General features: G+C 34.4%; 1 protein-coding gene across 2 annotated transcripts in view; it reads right to left on the bottom strand.

Annotated features, from left to right (window-relative positions):
* Positions 1-21,169, bottom strand: part of Ror (Tyrosine-protein kinase transmembrane receptor Ror) — an 86,262-nt gene extending 65,093 nt beyond the window's left edge. For both annotated transcript variants that reach the window (XM_073968626.1, XM_073968625.1), the window contains exons 1-3: positions 20,982-21,169; positions 20,877-20,922; positions 20,673-20,818 (exon numbers count right to left, since the gene is read on the bottom strand). In XM_073968626.1, coding sequence (XP_073824727.1) covers positions 20,673-20,818; positions 20,877-20,922; positions 20,982-21,043 — 254 coding nt within the window. In that variant the 5' untranslated portion in view covers positions 21,044-21,169. The remainder of the gene's footprint in view (positions 1-20,672; positions 20,819-20,876; positions 20,923-20,981) is intronic.
* Between the last annotated feature and the right edge of the window lie 634 nt (positions 21,170-21,803).

Genomic DNA, 21,803 nt, shown 5'->3' with positions numbered 1-21,803 from the left:
TTCATCACATATCTGGCGGCTGGGGGGAAAGCCGTGGTTATTTATAGTCTGTAGAACAGTTTTTCTTCACTACACCTTACTGCTAAGTCCATTCATTTCCGATTACCAGGCAAACAGTAAATCTTCGGAGTGACATTGTCGGACCATCCTACTTTTGAAGCAAAACAAATATCCCACCCTATATTACCTCCACAATGTAATCAAGTCAATACGGAATGGAATATTAGAAATATTGGCTTGATTCCGGTCGTTCCGATCGCTTTGTAAACTACTTATAAACTTCTACATTCGATGAAAAATGCGTTAAATGCACATAAATTCATTATGGCTTAAAACTTCTGTCAACACCTAAGGAGTGGGCCAAGGAGTGTATTAGCTCTCAATATCAAACAAACAAAAAATAAATAAATAAAAAATGAACATATCCGTATGTAGTTGCTTTATGCAAATAGTTTTATATACTGAATACATTTTTGTGTTACAAAGTAACAAGTTGAGTTGACGCACTATGCTCAAAAAAATTTTTTTTAAACTTTTACTTTTTTTAAATTGCCGGCCTTCGGCCGGGGATTTAAGACTTTCTCCTATGGACAGGTGCAAATCAGTGTTCGAAAATAAACACTATGGTATCTACCGTACCGTTCTGTACCGTACCAAGGTGGATTGGTACACTACAATAGTGTACCGCTCCGGAACACAAACACTAAAAATTATTTTTACAACGATAATTTTTGTGTTCCGACTGCCGGAACACTAAAAATCGTAGTGCTCCGACTGCGGTGCACTAAAAATTTTAGTGTTCCGACTGCCGGATCACTAAAAATCATAGTGCACCACGTGTTGGAACACTACAAAATAATAAAGGTATTATGTTTTCTTAGGAAAATTAAATATTTGGTTAAATTTGATCAAATAGAAATTAAGAGAAACTGTTACATCCATGTATGTTTAAATTAGTTAAACACATTGCGAAATTTGGTCAAAATTATGAAAGACAATATTTAGTTTTTTTGTGGAATGAAGCACAAAGATCGTCGTGCCGGAGCACTAAAAATCGTTTTGTACCACGTATTGAAACTATAAGGTAATGAACCATACATGAATTTATTATGATTTCTGAGGAAATTAAATATTTATATATATTTTTTTAATATATAAAAATTAAAAGGAAATGTGAAAAACATCTGATTTGGTTTTTGGACAATGGAGCACTAAAAATCGTTATGTTAGTCTGCGGAGCACTAAATAACAAAGGAATTATGTTTTCTTAAGAAAATGAGATATTTGGTTATATTTGATTAATAAAAATTAACATAAAATGTTAGATCCATGCATGTTTGGTTTGCTTTTTGGACAATGGAGCACTGTTCGACTGCAGAACATTCAACATCGTAGTGTTCCGACTGTCGGAACACTAAAAATCGTAGCGTGCCACGAGCCGAAACGCAAAAAATAACGTTAAGATAACCGTCTGTTTATTATGATTTATGAGGAAAATTAAATATTTTATGTTTTTAGGATAAACAAATACATATTAATAAATAAAAATTAGAAGTAAATGTGTAAAATATCTGGTTTGATTTTTGGACAATGGAGCACTAAATCGTAGTATTCGACTGTGGAGCACTAAAAATCGTAGTGTTCGGTTGTGGAGCAGTAAAAAACGTAGTGTTCCTACTGCCGGATCACTAAAAATCATAGTGTGCCGACTGCCGGATAACTAAAAATCGTAGTGCACCACGTGCAATACAATAAGGTAATGTACCACACATGAGTTTATTATGATTCGTGAGGAAAATTTAATATTTTATGTTTTTTTTTTAATAAATACAAATTAAGAAATAAAAATTAGTAGGAAATGTGAAAATTAAAGTAAAAATTTTACTGTTCGACGTATAGGTAATCATCTGTGTTATGTTTTGGGTGTAGAAAGGAGATGAGCACGCGTTGAGAGTTATTTTGAGACTGTTTTATTTGTGCATTGCTTATGACTGTCATAGGTGTGCTTACAAGTATGAGAGATCACTTATACTAATAACACAGTTGTAATTTATTGTATGTAATATGTAAAATGGATTAAGTCAAATATATAACATTACTCCCCCCAGAAAATTCAAAGTTGAAGGTAGTAAATAGAAATACATATACATATATGTAAATAATGATTTGAAAATTAAGGCAAGAATATTTTGAAATGAATATATTATTTACGAAAAGGTTCAGGTGAATAACGAGATACTTCTTTTATTCTTCTTGTACTTCGTCTAGGACCATCAGTATTGTCATCAGTACTACGGCTTGTTGTTGGATTTTCGATTACTGGCTCTTCTGCTGTTTGTTGATGTCGATTAGGCTGCTCGGCGATTTCAGGCTGAGATTCCATAACAACAGGCTGTTGACATGGTGATGAAATGCATAAGTAATCAGGGCTGAAGTTATTATGTAGTTGCTGGCGAAATTCGTTTGAATGTCTCGGCTTCATCTGATTAATATGACGCTTGTACTGACCATTAGGAGTATTGATGATAAATAACATTTTACCAAGTTGTTGTTTGATAATTCCTGGTATCCAATTTCTTCCTCTTCCATAGTAGCGAATATATACAGGTTGATTGATGTTATACTTAGAATTTGTTGCTTTTGTTGATTTAGGCGATTTCGCATAAAGCTGAGACCAAATTGTTTTCACAGGTCTTCCACGAATAAGTTCTACTGGAGATTTACCAGTTTCATTCGGCATAAAACGATATGTAGAAAGATATTTATGTACGGCATGTTTCAATGATAAGTTGTCATCTAAGTTCTTTCTAACAGCTGATTTAAAACTTCTTACGAAACGTTCGGCTAATCCATTTGATGCTGGATGAAATGGAGCTGTTGTAATATGATTTATATCCAGGTTGGAGCAAAATTGTTTGAATTCATCAGAAGTGAGTTGAGGACCATTGTCGCTGACTAGTGTGTCTGGAATTCCTTCAATTGAAAAAATTGCTGATAAGGCTGCTATTGTATCTTTTGTAGTAGTAGACATCTGCGTCACGTAAGGAAATTGAGAAAATGCGTCTACGCATATGAGCCACATGGAGTTGAATATAGGCCCAGCAAAATCGATGTGAATACGTTGCCAAGGTTTGGTTACTGTTGGCCAACTGCTAAATTGTTTTGAAGGCGATTGATTTTCGTTTTGGCATTTTGTTTTCAGGCGCATGTTTGCTTTAAAGTCTGTTGCGGTACTCAGGGTTGGATCGAAAACTGTTTTGTATTTATTGTCTTTAATTTTACCATTATGTGATTCTGTGACACTATTTATTTGTGTAATTTGGAAACCGAATTTATTTAATAAATCAATTCCGAAAATATTTTCTCCATTTTTAATGTTCACAACAATAAATGTCACTTCTTCTTCTTTTTGTCCGTATTTCACTTTAGTATGTAATTCTCCCAGGACGGGTATTAATTTTTTTCCGAAACCGTGTAAAATTCTTTTACTTTTCACAAGCGGTGGTTTGTTTAGTTGTTTATATGTGGCTAAATTTATTATTGACACTGAAGCACCAGAATCCAATTGAAATTTAATTGATTTGTTGCAAATTTTTAATTCAATGTACATTTTTGAATTATTGTTCAAAATTCCACCATTAATTCCATAAATTGTTTCAACACTGTCTATTTCATCATACGAACGATTATGTTTTCTTTTTGCACTGTTCTTATTTTGTTTTGTCCTAGTTGACAAACACACGGGAGAAATATGTCCCTCTTTATTACACTTATGACAAGTGGCATTTCTAAATTTACACTCTTCTCTTGTATGCGAACGATAACAACCAGAGCACGATTTTAGTTTGTTTTGATTATTATTGTTTCTTTTTGATTTGTCACTGTTTCTATTTTTCACTAAATTGACGTTTATGTGATGATCACTGTTATTCTCCTTTATCGCTGCTACTGTTTTAATTGTTGCTTCGTAAGATTCTGCTAACAAAAGAACATCTGCTAAAGTTGACTGCTGCTTCTGTAGAGCTGCTGCGCGAACTGCATCATGAGGAGTATGAACAATTATGTGGTCACGTATCATCTCATCGACGTAATTATGAGAGCAATTTTCGGAGTTGCAAACGAACTTACATTCTCTCGCAAGACCACGAAGATCTGCAATCCACTCTTTGTATGTTTGGTTGACCTTCATTTCACTTTTAAAAAATGCATACCTTGCTGCTGTAACATGATGTGAAATTCTAAAATGTTCCGTTAACTTTGCCGTTAGCTCGCTAAAATTCTTGTCGTCCAGGTTGGATGTACCAAATAAATTCTTTAGCAATTCAAATAATTCCGTACCAATCCATGACAAGAAAAATGATTTTTGTTGATCAGGCTGATCAACGTTGTAAGCAGAAAAATGTTGATTTAGCTGCTGCAAATATGAGTCCCAATTTTGGCTGTCTTTATTAAATGCGTGAAAAGCTGGTACTGCTTTGCTGTTGGATGATGGAAATTTGTCCATCATATTTTGCATCCACTTTTGTTGTTGCTCCAAAAGGCTTCTTGCAAAATTTTGCTGTTGCTGTATTAGCAATTGTATATTTTCACTTGAACTCGCGTCGTTTGGCATTTTGTTAAAAATTAATTTTTGTTGTTAGGGCACTAGCACTAAAAAACAAACCGACCGGTCAAACATTTTTTTATCCTCGTCGCCACTGTTATGTTTTGGTGTGTATGAAGGAGATGAGCACGCGTTGAGAGTTATTTTGAGACTGTTTTATTTGTGCATTGCTTATGACTGTCATAGGTGTGCTTACAAGTATGAGAGATCACTTATACTAATAACACAGTTGTAATTTATTGTATGTAATATGTAAAATGGATTAAGTCAAATATATAACAATCTGTTTATTATGAGATATGAGGAAAATTAAATATTTGATGGCTTTTGGGTCAAGTAAAAATTAATTAATACAAATTAAGATGAGCATGTTATATCCATGTACTTAAAATTAGTTACAAAATTTGAGAACGTTAGTAGAAAATATGACAAGATGTATGCGGTACAAATTTTTATAAAACACTATTTATTATTTATGGATTAATCGAGCTAACATGGCCTAAGGAGTTTTGTATTGAAAAATGAATTCTAGCGTTATACCACAACACACATTCAACCAATTACCCTACGGACCGTTTCGCTTGGTGGTTGCCAAAGCTCGTCGGGGGTATTTTGAATCAGACAAAGGCTGATTTTGATAACTTCTATTTATACACAAATTTTTACAAATTTGTAAATATGAAGTATTTTATTGAAGTATTTTTCTTTATCAAGTCACCCTAGTGTCTTGTCTAGAAATCAATTTCTCAATACATACACATGTACAATCAAAGGGGGTTTTCCTTCATGAATTGCAATGCCTACTTTTTCAGTAGTTATGATAGATAGATTGGCTGTGGCCTAGAGCGCTAGGACTTCGACAACATTGTCTATTTGTTGGAGAGGACCCAGGTTCAAACCTCAGCCGGGGCAGCCGGGCTCTGCTGTGAATTTTTATTTTATTATTGTCTTTTTACGACGAAGGCCAATTATTTGTGAAAGTTTATTATTTATGGATTAATCGAGCTAACTATTAATTAAATTTTTTGTTACATATAATCTAAAATATTACACGTTACACATTTAGATGCTCAGTATGTACGTATCAGAATAACAATACTTAGTGTCGTATAAAAATTAACAGCGTTTCGATTTTTAGAGATCCGGCAGTCGGAACACGAAAATTTTTAGTGATCCGGCAGTCGCAACACTACGATTTTTATTGATCAATTGTTTCGATTTTAAGAGATCCGACAGTCGGAACACTACAATTTTTAGTGATCCGGCAGTGGGAACACTACGATTTTTAGTGATCCGGCAGTCGGAACACTACGATTTTTAGTGCTCCGCAGCCGAACACTACGATTTTGTTTTGATTTGTTTCGATTTTTAGATATCCGGCAGTCGGAACACTAAAATTTTTAGTGATCCGGCAGTCAGAACACTACGATTTTTATTGTTTCATTGTTTCGATTTTTAGATATCCGGCAGTCGGAACACTAAAATTTTTAGTGATCCGGCAGTCGGAACACTGCGATTTGTAGTGCTCCGCAGCCGAACACTACGATTTTTATTGATCCATTGTCCAAAAATCAAATCAGGCGTTTTTAACTAGTTCTATTAAATTTTATTTTTTAATTTGTATTTATTAAAAAAATTATAAAATATTTAATTTTCCTTACAAATCATAATAAACTCATGTATGCACGCACATAGGTTTCAATCAGGAAATTTTTGGCCAAAACCCTATTTTTGAAGTTTCGAAATTTTAATTTTTTTTTGCACAGAATAATAAAAAACACATCAAGTCATCTGAAAATAATTAGTTTGTGTAAATAACGTTAGTATTCGTTGATTGGCGCAGTACCAAAGTTGACACTTTTTTATGTAAAAATAAAACAGACTTTGTGCTGTAAAATATACAATTTTTTTGTATTGCGTCGCTGCATAAATATACAGAAGTGAGACCAAAGTTATTATGAATCGGGAAGCTGTTAATGAGTACTTTCATAACATTTACAAAAAGAACGATGAAATTTGTAAAATTAGCGTAATAAAATCAATGTTTTTATATATATTAAAAATTATTTTTTACAAATACTTTTTAAATATTCTTAAACTTTTAAAAAAATGTCCAAGTTTGTCCACCTCCAAATTGATTTCGGAAGATAGATGGGGGACTGAACTAATAAATTGAGAAATAAATTCTTACTCAAATTTGCCACAGTTAAAATAAAGTGGATTTTTCTATTTCAAGGTGGGAGAATTTTTTGTAAATACCTGTTGTGATTGTACGTAGTATCCAATTGAAATAGAACGGTAATACCCGCATTTATCAACCGATTTTCCTTAAAATTCATATTTAAGGGTTTCAGAGTGTAGAAAACAAGTATGTATAATTTTTTTGAAAATAGGTCTATTTTTTGTCATAGAACCCACATAAAGGTACCGTCCGATTTTAGATATTTTTTGGATTTTAGCGACACTTTATGACCGATTCGGCTGAAATTTAGTATTTTGACCTCTTGGAAGATATGAATCCTTCGTACCAAAAATTATTAACAGAGGTCAATGTTTTGGTTTAGACCCCACACAACGGGACCACCCTGTTCAACAAATGTTGGCAGTTTTTGGTCTATAAAACGTAAGAATTGCTGTTTGTACACATTTATTATAAATAATAATTAATTTCTATACTAAATGGACGTTGAAATAGTTTTAGCCAGAAAATTTTGATTTGGGACCATTGTGCCACGGTCAGAACACTACAATTTGTAGTGCGGCATTGTACAACAACCGAATCAATGTTTTTCATATTTTCTACTTAAGTTCCCAACGTTATTAATTAATATGTATACATACATGGATTTAAGAGGTGTATCTGTCTTAATTTGTACTTATCTCAAAAATTATAAATATTTAATTTTCCTCGCAAATCATAATAAACTCGTGTGTGGTACATTATCATTACGTTATTTTTTAGTGTTCCTACATGTGGTACACAACGATTTTTTAGTGCTCCGATTGCGGAGCACTGCGATTTTTAATGCTCCGACTGCGGAGCACTACGATTTTTAGTGTTCCGACTGCGGTACCCAACGTTTTTAGTGTACCAAAATGTGGTACACTACGTTTATCGTTGTGCTCCGCAACAGTATCACTAAAATATTTTTTAGTGTTTGTGTTCCGGAACACTAACGCTACAAATATTTTAGTGATACTGTACTCGGAGCGGTACACTATGTTAGTGTACTGTTTATTTTCGAACTCTGCTGCAAATCTAGTGCACGGGAACATTTTTTTTTATTTAAAAATTTTCTCTTATCTGCTGGCCTTTAACAAAGGAATTTTTGGAACTTCAAATCATTCATATCTCGGGAAGTATGGACTTCCGCAAGAAATGTTATATATATTTGTGATCAGGGTGACGAGATCTACCTGTGATAAAAATTTCATTTCGATGCGAGCATAGTTGGTCAGCTCGTCTTATGCCATAAGTACTGTTGTTGCCATAAAAATCCCAACGATTTAGCCTAACTGCATCTTTTGTGAGGGGTATGTATACTTTTCTGTGCCACTGTATGTACATTCTCAAATTTTCAACAAATTAAACATACTACCACAAATGCACAAATGTCTATAACTGGTTAGACAGATATGTCCAAAAACCCGTTTTTAAAATGAAAAAATTTGGATCATCAAAAATAACCAAGTTTTTCCTATACATATTTTAAAGTTTTTCTAGACTGCCGGCCTTCGGGCGGGTCTTAAGATTTTCACCTCTGGGGTATGTCCAAAAACCGGCTACGCGATCCAAAGTTCTTCTACGTCCAAGTTTTTCCTATATTTTAAAAAATTTTAAGACAGCCGGCCTTCGGCTCGTGCTTAAGATTTTTTTCACCTCCGTGGTATGTCCAAAAACCGGCTACGCGGTCCAAAGTTTTTCCTATATTTTAGAGTATTTCTAGACTGCCGGCCTTCGGCTCGTGCTTAAGATTTTTTTCACCTCCGTGGTATGTCCAAAAACCGGCTACGCAATCCAAAGTTTTACTGAATTCATTTTTTTTCATTGCTTTAATATGGCATTATATTTTTATATATTATATTTTTTATAGAAAGAATAATGCAGATAGTTGAAGACTAATATATTATTATAATATATAAGTTACCGCTGCGAATAGGATCGCATTAGAAAAGCTAAAGTGTAGTCTACAAACTACGTGGTATATGGGCAAATCCCAGAAACAGTCTACCAGCCAACATTTTTTTTTATTTTATCCAAATTAATTTATTTTCTCACAGAAGATTAGACTGGATATCTAATTTTAGAAATATGTTAAAAACTTTTTTTCTATCATTATTAACACAAAAATTATTACAAAACTCTAATTTTATACAAAAATTGTACATTTTGTACATGTTCATATTATTACTTTAGTGTTAACATAAGTGGTAAACTCGAAAGCCATATTGTTACTCACTCAATTCTCTTAGATTTTGACAGAAAATATAATCTTTTACTATTTTGGAAAAAGTGAAATTAGATATGAAAAAACAGGTCCAAGTGGTGTAGCATTCGTCACGAAAAATTATGTTTTTTATACTGTGGGCAGAAATTTCTTTTTTTTTTATATTCATCTATAAATTTAAATTAAATTAATATCCTGCTTTTAAGGAAATAGAAAGAAAAAAATCTACAATAATAAAAAAAATACAGTGCATTAATTTCTGTAGCGTTCGTAACGATTTGTGTTCTCCCAAAAAAATAAAAAAATAAAATTTGCCTTTTAATTCTGTTTTCATTTTCTCTTGGTTTGTTTGTGGAATCCGATCAGTGTTCCAGCGACAGGCATTTCACGGCTGAAGATGGAGCCATCGGTAATGATGTTAGCGTTATTAAAAGCAACAAAATAACATACCAGACGAACCACAAACATTTGGCCATATGGACTGTCCAATTGCACCTATAAGTAAGTGTTGCTATTCCATTTGAATTCATTTATTCAAAGAGTGTCACATCTCAAAAAATCATGTTTCGATAAAAGCGCATTATAAGTTGTTGCTTGAAATTTGGCTTCCTAACTTAAAAACATAACACAAAAAATAAAATAACCACTTGGACCATATATTGTAATTAGCTAGCCAGATATCAGTGCTAAAATTTCTGTTCAAGATCAAGTATGATTAGAAGTATTTTAGTGCTTAATAAACTTAAAGAAGTTTTTTGTTGATTTATGCCAAACTCCTAGAAAATAAGCTGTAACTCGTTGAGTTTTTTGAGTTATGCCGCTCTTTGAGTAAATCAGCGATTTGTATATTGCTAATCAGCATGTTATTCTACATGCCCGTCCGTCCGTATGTGAAAATTAATCTACCGTCCGACCAAATTCAAGTTGGTGGATAACATTTAGGTCAAATGTATTGTAGGTCCGATTGAAAAGTTTTGGCATACCCCTCATACAAAGCGACACGTCGAAGATTTAAGGAATTTTGACGGTATTAGTCCCATTTAGCCACCGAAATGCTTGTAATTTGGTATTTTGTGCTTTCAGAGACAAAAATACATTTATATCGAAAATTATTTACATAATTCTCTGAAGCGGTGATTGGTGAACTCTCTGAAACTCGGCCAATCAGCTTTTTTATGATTGACGAACGTGCGGCGTTCAGAGGTGATGAAGTCGGGTGGTCTGCTAATGGAGACAATTATGGGGAGATGGTCTGATCCAAGGGAAATGACGGGTTGCCAGGTAACGTCATTTGTCAGACCAGGTGACACGATGGTTATGTCAGGCGAGCTGCGACACTCTCCTCTAATTCTGGTAGGGGCGTCCTCATTGACCGTGCAAAACGTAGGGCTATCAATCTGCTGAGCCAGCGCCGTACCCCTCTGGTCGTTTCCGAGGGCCGAATACCACATCTCATGATGCGCATGAAAGTCCCCCAGGACCAGACGATTGTGACCATCCAAAAGCGGGCTAATGTCAGGCCTATAATCAGGGATACAGCTATTTCTCCATTCCATGTACGGGTCATTAGAGACAGGCTCAAGCGAGATAGGTCTGTACTGGACAGACTGGTGCAATAGGAAAGCCAATCCCCCACCTCCACTTCTAGTGCGATCTTTCCTCAGAACAAATAGCAAATATCGGTAATACATCCCATTTTTAAATTTGTTTCGAAATCGCGCTACAGGTCGCAATTTTGATCGGATCGTCGCGAAAAACTCGGGGTTAATGGGGGTCCCACAGAGGAAGAAGCATACTGATTTTGATGATGGTCGCATAATATTCAAGGGTTGGAATAGGCAAACATTAATTTGGAGAAAAGGTATACGTTTTATTTCAAAGCCAACATCCCTGTTTCTTTAAGAGGTATATCAAAAGCAAAACCTGGCAAGGAAAGTAGAAAATATCACTCTTAAAACGATGTAAAGTAGGTTGTCGTAGGTGGTCATACAACAGACATATCGAAATAGTCGCTAATGCATCCCATTTTCCGATTTTTTTTGTAATCACGCTACAGATCGCAATTTTGATGGGATCTTCACGAATTTTTTGGAAGTTGATGCGGGTCCCACAGAGGAAGAAGCCTATTAAGTTTGGTGATGATCGGATAATATTCAGGTGTCGGAATAAGGAAAAAGCTTATGTGGGGAAAAGTCAACGTTTTTTTCTTATGCGAATCCTTCTCCTTTATATTGATGTAAAGTATGTTGGCGTCAGTGAGCAAACAATCGAGAGATCGCAAAAGTCAGTAATATATCCAATTTTTCCATTTTTTGTAATCACGCTACAGGTTGGAATTTTGATCGGATAGTCACAAAATTTTGGGGGTTGATGGGGCCCCACAGAGGATGAAGCCTATTGATTTTGGTGATAGCCGGATAATATTTAGGGGTCGGAATGGGGAAAAACTCATTTGGAGACAAATTCAAAGTTTTATTCTTTGTGAATATATTGGCTTCTAGTAGGGGTATTCCAACGACAACGGAAGAAGAAAATATTACCTTTACATTGATGTAAAGTAGGTTGCCGAAGGTGATCAAACAAGGGAGATGCCACAATAGTCGATAATGCATCGAATTCTTCCATTTTTTGCAATCAAGCTACAGGTCGTAATTTTGATCGGATGGTCACGAAATTTTGGTTGCTTATGGGGGTCCCAGAGAGAAAGAGGCATATTATTTTTGGTGGTAGTCGGATTATATTCCCTAAACGAAATGTTTACCAGTGAAAAGCTTATGCACAGGGGTAGTGTTGTAGGGTATCACATGGTCGGCTCCGTCCCGACTATAGCTCACTTGTTTTTGTTTGAAAATCGAACTGAAGTGGTAGGAACAGTACTTAAATAAAATGTTATACTGATTAAAATTGGTATTAGTGCAAAAAAACTTTCAGTGTTAGCCATTTCCATATTAAATATTGTTTATTTGTTTTTTATATTCTTTCCGCATACGAAGTAACGGGCACTTTGCTCGTAGATAAAATTATAAGAAGAAGATTTCACAAAAATAGGGACAAGCAAAATAAGTGCATTTAAAACAGCAAAAATTAAACCAGTTCAGCCCCACTTAATCAAAGTACGCCCCAGCGAAGAACAAATACAACAAAAATCAAATGTCACAAAATGAAAGCATCCTGTATCTTTGATTTTTTAGACTGGAGATTGCAAGTGTTTCTATTGACCATAATGTTAACGAACTTAGAACTGATAGATCAAACAAAATGACTACATATAAACAACGAGAATGATTGGTGTGCCTATTGTTGAGTGAGAATAACTATTACATGAATATAGATTCTCTGATACTGCATGTAGACTTGTTCTGTCATATCTGACTAATAGAACCCAATATGTAACTTTTAATGGCAACCAATCAGATTGCTTACCGCTTTACTCTGGAGTTCCTCAGGGTTCCGTTTTGGGACCCCTCCTCTTTATACTCTATGTGAATGACTTGCCCGTCTACACAGATTTTCCTAATTGCAGAACATTTATGTTTGCTGACGACATTTTCTTGTTATTTAGTGGTCGACCATCTTCGCCTGCAATATGTCAAAGTGATATAAATAGCTGTCTCCGGAACGTAGTGAACTGGACCAATAATAACTCATTGTCTATAAACCCTGCTAAGAGCAAAGCTGTATTATTTCGACCTTCTTATCATTCTTGTCCTGAGTTTCATATATTTATTCAGAATAATAGAGTGCAATTTGTGGACAGACATAAATGCCTAGGAGTCATTTTAGATAGTGGACTATCTTTCAGATACCATATTGATTCACTATATGGTAAAGTGTTAGGTACTTTGCGTAAAATTTATGCCTGTGGCATGTATTTGCCAGTCCATATTAAGCATAGAATTGGACATGCGCTATTAATGTCTCGCATTAATTATTGCTTGGAGGTTGTTTCGGGTACATTTGGTATATACCTTAATAGACTTAGGAGACTTGCCAATATTATTGTTCGGTTTGTTTATAACATTCCTAGAAGGAATCATGTATCTGAGTTTGTTGAAAATTTTCTAAGATGTTCTTTTGATTCGTATGTTAATGTTCGCAATTTATCTCTATTTTATAAGATGATTAGAAATAGGAAGCCTTCTACATTATATAGAGCATTTGACTTCACCCACTCTTCAAGGAATCCTCAAATATTTATTCCTAGAATTTGGAAGAATATTTTTGGCCGATCATTTCGTGTTCGTATTGCGCGTAGCTGGAACGTATTACCTCTGGAGCTACGATTATTTTCCCACTCAAATAACGTTTTTAGGTTGAAACTTCTTGAATTTTATAATACCTTGAATTGATTAGTACATTGGTGTTACTGGTATCTAGGACAATTATTGTCAGTAATTATTGATTTATTATTGTATGGTGGGGGCCATACTTAAGGTATACTCATTTAATTTTCTGAATTTCATGAAATTGTTTATTTTTTAACGTAATGTTACTTTGCACTCAGATGTTTTTATATAATAATGTAATATTTTTGGCCTTGTAGGCTTTTTGTTACATAAATGAAATAAATAAATAAATAAATAAATAAATAAAAAGATCCGTTCTGAATACCAATGAAATTGCGCTTGGACCAATTACGTACATAGGAATTCTTACCTAAAATAATGTTTCATTTGAACGACGCCCTACTTTTCTATTAAAACCACCAACGAAGTGCCAAATAATGTCAATTCGGCTAATCTCTTTTTGACCTCTTGGAAGATATGAATCCTTCGTACCATAAATTATTAACAGAGGTCAATGTTTTGGTTTAGACCCCACACAACGGGACCACCCTGTTCAACAAATGTTGGCAGTTTTTGGTCTATAAAACGTAAGAATTGCTGTTTGTACACATTTATTATAAATAATAATTAATTTCTATACTAAATGGACGTTGAAATAGTTTTGGCCAGAAAATTTTGATTTGGGACCATTGTGCCACGGTCAGAACACTACAATTTGTAGTGCGGCATTGTACAACAACCGAATCAATGTTTTTCATATTTTCTACTTAAGTTCCCAACGTTATTAATTAATATGTATACATACATGGATTTAAGAGGTGTATCTGTCTTAATTTGTACTTATCTCAAAAATTATAAATATTTAATTTTCCTCGCAAATCATAATAAACTCGTGTGTGGTACATTATCATTACGTTATTTTTTAGTGTTCCTACATGTGGTACACAACGATTTTTTAGTGCTCCGATTGCGGAGCACTGCGATTTTTAATGCTCCGACTGCGGAGCACTACGATTTTTAGTGTTCCGACTGCGGTACCCAACGTTTTTAGTGTACCAAAATGTGGTACACTACGTTTATCGTTGTGCTCCGCAACAGTATCACTAAAATATTTTTTAGTGTTTTTGTTCCGGAACACTAACGCTACAAATATTTTAGTGATACTGTACTCGGAGCGGTACACTATGTTAGTGTACTGTTTATTTTCGAACTCTGCTGCAAATCTAGTGCACGGGAACATTTTTTTTTATTTAAAAATTTCTCTTATCAGCTGGCCTTTAACAAAGGAATTTTTGGAACTTCAAATCATTCATATCTCGGGAAGTATTGACTTCCGCAAGAAATGTTATATATATTTGTGATCAGGGTGACGAGATCTACCTGTGATAAAAATTTCATTTCGATGCGAGCATAGTTGGTCAGCTCGTCTTATGCCATAAGTACTGTTGTTGCCATAAAAATCCCAACGATTTAGCCTAACTGCATCTTTTGTGAGGGGTATGTATACTTTTCTGTGCCACTGTATGTACATTCTCAAATTTTCAACAAATTAAACATACTACCACAAATGCACAAATGTCTATAACTGGTTAGACAGATATGTCCAAAAACCCGTTTTTAAAATGAAAAAATTTGGATCATCAAAAATAACCAAGTTTTTCCTATACATATTTTAAAGTTTTTCTAGACTGCCGGCCTTCGGGCGGGTCTTAAGATTTTCACCTCTGGGGTATGTCCAAAAACCGGCTACGCGATCCAAAGTTCTTCTACGTCCAAGTTTTTCCTATATTTTAAAAAATTTTAAGACAGCCGGCCTTCGGCTCGTGCTTAAGATTTTTTTCACCTCCGTGGTATGTCCAAAAACCGGCTACGCGGTCCAAAGTTTTTCCTATATTTTAGAGTATTTCTAGACTGCCGGCCTTCGGCTCGTGCTTAAGATTTTTTTCACCTCCGTGGTATGTCCAAAAACCGGCTACGCAATCCAAAGTTTTACTGAATTCATTTTTTTTCATTGCTTTAATATGGCATTATATTTTTATATATTATATTTTTTATAGAAAGAATAATGCAGATAGTTGAAGACTAATATATTATTATAATATATAAGTTACCGCTGCGAATAGGATCGCATTAGAAAAGCTAAAGTGTAGTCTACAAACTACGTGGTATATGGGCAAATCCCAGAAACAGTCTACCAGCCAACATTTTTTTTTATTTTATCCAAATTAATTTATTTTCTCACAGAAGATTAGACTGGATATCTAATTTTAGAAATATGTTAAAAACTTTTTTTCTATCATTATTAACACAAAAATTATTACAAAACTCTAATTTTATACAAAAATTGTACATTTTGTACATGTTCATATTATTACTTTAGTGTTAACATAAGTGGTAAACTCGAAAGCCATATTGTTACTCACTCAATTCTCTTAGATTTTGACAGAAAATATAATCTTTTACTATTTTGGAAAAAGTGAAATTAGATATGAAAAAACAGGTCCAAGTGGTGTAGCATTCGTCACGAAAAATTATGTTTTTTATACTGTGGGCAGAAATTTCTTTTTTTTTTATATTCATCTATAAATTTAAATTAAATTAATATCCTGCTTTTAAGGAAATAGAAAGAAAAAAATCTACAATAATAAAAAAAATACAGTGCATTAATTTCTGTAGCGTTCGTAACGATTTGTGTTCTCCCAAAAAAATAAAAAAATAAAATTTGCCTTTTAATTCTGTTTTCATTTTCTCTTGGTTTGTTTGTGGAATCCGATCAGTGTTCCAGCGACAGGCATTTCACGGCTGAAGATGGAGCCATCGGTAATGATGTTAGCGTTATTAAAAGCAACAAAATAACATACCAGACGAACCACAAACATTTGGCCATATGGACTGTCCAATTGCACCTATAAGTAAGTGTTGCTATTCCATTTGAATTCATTTATTCAAAGAGTGTCACATCTCAAAAAATCATGTTTCGATAAAAGCGCATTATAAGTTGTTGCTTGAAATTTGGCTTCCTAACTTAAAAACATAACACAAAAAATAAAATAACCACTTGGACCATATATTGTAATTAGCTAGCCAGATATCAGTGCTAAAATTTCTGTTCAAGATCAAGTATGATTAGAAGTATTTTAGTGCTTAATAAACTTAAAGAAGTTTTTTGTTGATTTATGCCAAACTCCTAGAAAATAAGCTGTAACTCGTTGAGTTTTTTGAGTTATGCCGCTCTTTGAGTAAATCAGCGATTTGTATATTGCTAATCAGCATGTTATTCTACATGCCCGTCCGTCCGTATGTGAAAATTAATCTACCGTCCGACCAAATTCAAGTTGGTGGATAACATTTAGGTCAAATGTATTGTAGGTCCGATTGAAAAGTTTTGGCATACCCCTCATACAAAGCGACACGTCGAAGATTTAAGGAATTTTGACGGTATTAGTCCCATTTAGCCACCGAAATGCTTGTAATTTGGTATTTTGTGCTTTCAGAGACAAAAATACATTTATATCGAAAATTATTTACATAATTCTCTGAAGCGGTGATTGGTGAACTCTCTGAAACTCGGCCAATCAGCTTTTTTATGATTGACGAACGTGCGGCGTTCAGAGGTGATGAAGTCGGGTGGTCTGCTAATGGAGACAATTATGGGGAGATGGTCTGATCCAAGGGAAATGACGGGTTGCCAGGTAACGTCATTTGTCAGACCTGGTGACACGATGGTTATGTCAGGCGAGCTGCGACACTCTCCTCTAATTCTGGTAGGGGCGTCCTCATTGACCGTGCAAAACGTAGGGCTATCAATCTGCTGAGCCAGCGCCGTACCCCTCTGGTCGTTTCCGAGGGCCGAATACCACATCTCATGATGCGCATGAAAGTCCCCCAGGACCAGACGATTGTGACCATCCAAAAGCGGGCTAATGTCAGGCCTATAATCAGGGATACAGCTTTTTCTCCATTCCATGTACGGGTCATTAGAGACAGGCTCAAGCGAGATAGGTCTGTACTGGACAGACTGGTGCAATAGGAAAGCCAATCCCCCACCTCCACTTCTAGTGCGATCTTTCCTCAGAACAAATAGCAAATATCGGTAATACATCCCATTTTTAAATTTGTTTCGAAATCGCGCTACAGGTCGCAATTTTGATCGGATCGTCGCGAAAAACTCGGGGTTAATGGGGGTCCCACAGAGGAAGAAGCATACTGATTTTGATGATGGTCGCATAATATTCAAGGGTTGGAATAGGCAAACATTAATTTGGAGAAAAGGTATACGTTTTATTTCAAAGCCAACATCCCTGTTTCTTTAAGAGGTATATCAAAAGCAAAACCTGGCAAGGAAAGTAGAAAATATCACTCTTAAAACGATGTAAAGTAGGTTGTCGTAGGTGGTCATACAACAGACATATCGAAATAGTCGCTAATGCAACCCATTTTCCGATTTTTTTGTAATCACGCTACAGATCGCAATTTTGATGGGATCTTCACGAATTTTTTGGAAGTTGATGCGGGTCCCACAGAGGAAGAAGCCTATTAAGTTTGGTGATGATCGGATAATATTCAGGTGTCGGAATAAGGAAAAAGCTTATGTGGGGAAAAGTCAACGTTTTTTTCTTATGCGAATCCTTCTCCTTTATATTGATGTAAAGTATGTTGGCGTCAGTGAGCAAACAATCGAGAGATCGCAAAAGTCAGTAATATATCCAATTTTTCCATTTTTTGTAATCACGCTACAGGTTGGAATTTTGATCGGATAGTCACAAAATTTTGGGGGTTGATGGGGCCCCACAGAGGATGAAGCCTATTGATTTTGGTGATAGCCGGATAATATTTAGGGGTCGGAATGGGGAAAAACTCATTTGGAGACAAATTCAAAGTTTTATTCTTTGTGAATATATTGGCTTCTAGTAGGGGTATTCCAACGACAACGGAAGAAGAAAATATTACCTTTACATTGATGTAAAGTAGGTTGGCGAAGGTGATCAAACAAGGGAGATGCCACAATAGTCGATAATGCATCGAATTCTTCCATTTTTTGCAATCAAGCTACAGGTCGTAATTTTGATCGGATGGTCACGAAATTTTGGTTGCTTATGGGGGTCCCAGAGAGAAAGAGGCATATTATTTTTGGTGGTAGTCGGATTATATTCCCTAAACGAAATGTTTACCAGTGAAAAGCTTATGCACAGGGGTAGTGTTGTAGGGTATCACATGGTCGGCTCCGTCCCGACTATAGCTCACTTGTTTTTGTTTGAAAATCGAACTGAAGTGGTAGGAACAGTACTTAAATAAAATGTTATACTGATTAAAATTGGTATTAGTGCAAAAAAACTTTCAGTGTTAGCCATTTCCATATTAAATATTGTTTATTTGTTTTTTATATTCTTTCCGCATACGAAGTAACGGGCACTTTGCTCGTAGATAAAATTATAAGAAGAAGATTTCACAAAAATAGGGACAAGCAAAATAAGTGCATTTAAACCAGCCACTTAATCAAAGCAGCCCCACTTAATCAAAGTACGCCCCAGCGAAGAACAAATACAACAAAAATCAAATGCCACAAAATGAAAGCATCCTGTATCTTTGATTTTTTAGACTGGAGATTGCAAGTGTTTCTATTGACCATAATGTTAACGAACTTAGAACTGATAGATCAAACAAAATGACTACATATAAACAACGAGAATGATTGGTGTGCCTATTGTTGAGTGAGAATAAAAAGATCCGTTCTGAATACCAATGAAATTGCGCTTGGACCAATTACGTACATAGGAATTCTTACCTAAAATAATGTTTCATTTGAACGACGCCCTACTTTTCTATTAAAACCACCAACGAAGTGCCAAATAATGTCAATTCGGCTAATCTCTCATAAAATCGAAAATAAACAAAAGGTCAATTTTTAACAGATGCCGTTGACTTTGAAAAAAATATATAATTACTTGGAAAGAAATTTAAAAACGAATATTTATTCTTCTTAATTGCTTCTAATTTTAATTGATAATACAAAATAAAGTTCTACGCACGTCATACTCTTCGATACTGTTATCAGCTTTGAATATTTCTTTTTAATATTCCATCTTTGGAAATGCCGTTTAAAAAATATTTTGTAAGATATGTACATATGTATATGTAAACTCGATAATGTAATAAAATATTTAAAAATAATTTATTTAATTTACTCGAATTTCTTGGCCAAATTCACACAGAATGTGTTATAAAGTTCTGATATAATTAATGGTTATTCATGCCAAATATTAGGGGAACTGCAGGCAAGGTACTTGAAATAGGTGTTAATGGACTTTGGTGATAGAAAATTATAATTTTTCTTAAAATTGTCTAGACCAAATTTGACTTTTTGGAAGCAAAATTTTCAAAAAATTTATGAACATTTTTCATTTCCGGCAGACCTGGGCCATCGTAAAATTAGAGTTAGAAGACAAAAAATTAAGGCACTGCGGTCAATGACTTAGTATCATTGGAATACGGAGGTTAAGCACGATGCTCCTTAACTATGACTTAGTATCATTGGAATACGGAGGTTAAGTACGGTGCTCCTTAACTAACTTAAAAAGACAATGTTTACATCTGGAAAGTTAATGCAGATTCTGAAACTACAATGTTCATAGATGAGAAAAATAAAAAACAAAAACCCAGGTCAAATGCCACATTTTCAGAGTTTTTTAGGTTTCAAGTACTTTTTGGAATTGCCATTGTCATCCGACCTGAAGTAAGATCTAGTAATAAATGTACCAAAAAGGCAAACTTTCTCAATTTTTTCTTGTGAGCATCGTTCATTCTCTGCATCAATAGTCGTTTTATGAAAACAAATGTTTCGTTTATCCTTTCTCCATTCAATTTAGAAAAATAGCGATATAATTACTGATAGCGAGTGGAGGCCTTGGAACACCTGACGGAAAAAATTTGAAATTTTTTTTTTAAATTGTAAGTTTTTCCTAAGTAGCCGGCCTTCGGCCGGGGATTTAAGACTTTCTCCTATGGACAGGAGCCAATTTAGGGCACGAAAACAACATTTTTTTTTAATTTAAAATTTTTTCTTACTTTAACAAGGGAATTTTCGGAACTTAAGAGGCCCATATCTCGGGAAGTATGGACTTCCCCCCGGAAAAGTTTATATATTTGTGATCAGGACAACAAGATCTACCTGTGGTAATTTTTCCAGATTTTTCCGCCAGGTGGGAGAGTATTCTATTTATGCCGAGGCCTTCAAATTGAAATAAGAAAAATAGCAATCCGGATTGTGCTCATAAACTAATACATACAACTTGGAAATTCGACGAGGTCCGTATATGACTTGCACTGAATACTTACTTCGATTCCTTTATTACTCCATATGCAGAACGCAATCTTTCCTCAAGCTCATCCAGAGATAAATTTGGAGGTATGAAAACACTTTTATTAGATAAATACATCTTACACGTTGTTCCATAATATATTTGGCATATACCAGTTGGAATCTGAGATTAAGAATCAATTAATTAATGTTTGTATATCTTCTCAATTAAGAGTTTTTACCTCATCAGTGATGAAATATCCATAACTAGTTACACCCATATATGACCTAAAAAGACGACGTACTCATTATTGCCGACAATAAATAAATATTTAAAAAATATTAACCGAATATCTGTTGAAAATATCACTCCAATCACTATAAATGCACAAGCACAAAAATTACACATACTGATCGAAAATTATATTTTTGTTTACGAAACGAACTAAATTATTCTATTCTAAGTAGACCTAACATGCATACATTTCATCCCTTAAAATATCAACCCCCTTACAAAATTACAATAGGTGTGTTCGTTTACTCAATAATTAGTCCAATAACTTCTTGTAAACGACTAAAGGCTATGCTACCATGTGTTTTCCTTGTGTATGTTTTAATTTTTTTTCATCTACGTGTTATATATATATATATATATATATATATATATATATATATATATATATATATATATATATATATATATATATATGTATATATATATATATATATATATATATATATATATATATTAATAAAAGAGTAAAGTGATTGACTGACTGACTTAATGATTCATCAACGCCCAGACCAAACGGCTAAAGCTAGAATCTTGAAATTTTGGGTGAGGGTCAGTCTTAGTCCGAAGGTGTCGGATAAGGCTGGGTTTTTGGAAATTCGAACTAGAAGGGTACGAAAAGTACTAAAAGGTACTAAATATGGTACCGTTTGTATCTGGCGAACCGGTAGAGCTAGAACTTTGAAATGAAGGTCACTGATGAAGTGTAGGAAAGATGTGCTAAAGGGTGTTTGGAAATTCAAACTATAAGTGTACGATACTTTTCGTGTAAAGTGTACTAAATTTGGTACCAATTCGTATTTTGTGAACGGATAAAGGTTAAAGGTTGAAATTTGGTGTGAGAATCAAGGTGAAAAGGTACGCTTGACATAAGGAG

Source organism: Musca autumnalis, unplaced genomic scaffold (assembly GCF_047663935.1).
Source record: "Musca autumnalis isolate F117 unplaced genomic scaffold, ASM4766393v1 scaffold_2, whole genome shotgun sequence".
NCBI lineage: Eukaryota > Metazoa > Arthropoda > Insecta > Diptera > Muscidae > Musca > Musca autumnalis.
Note: the sequence above shows the minus strand (reverse complement) of the source record. Positions and strands in the feature narration are given on the sequence as shown.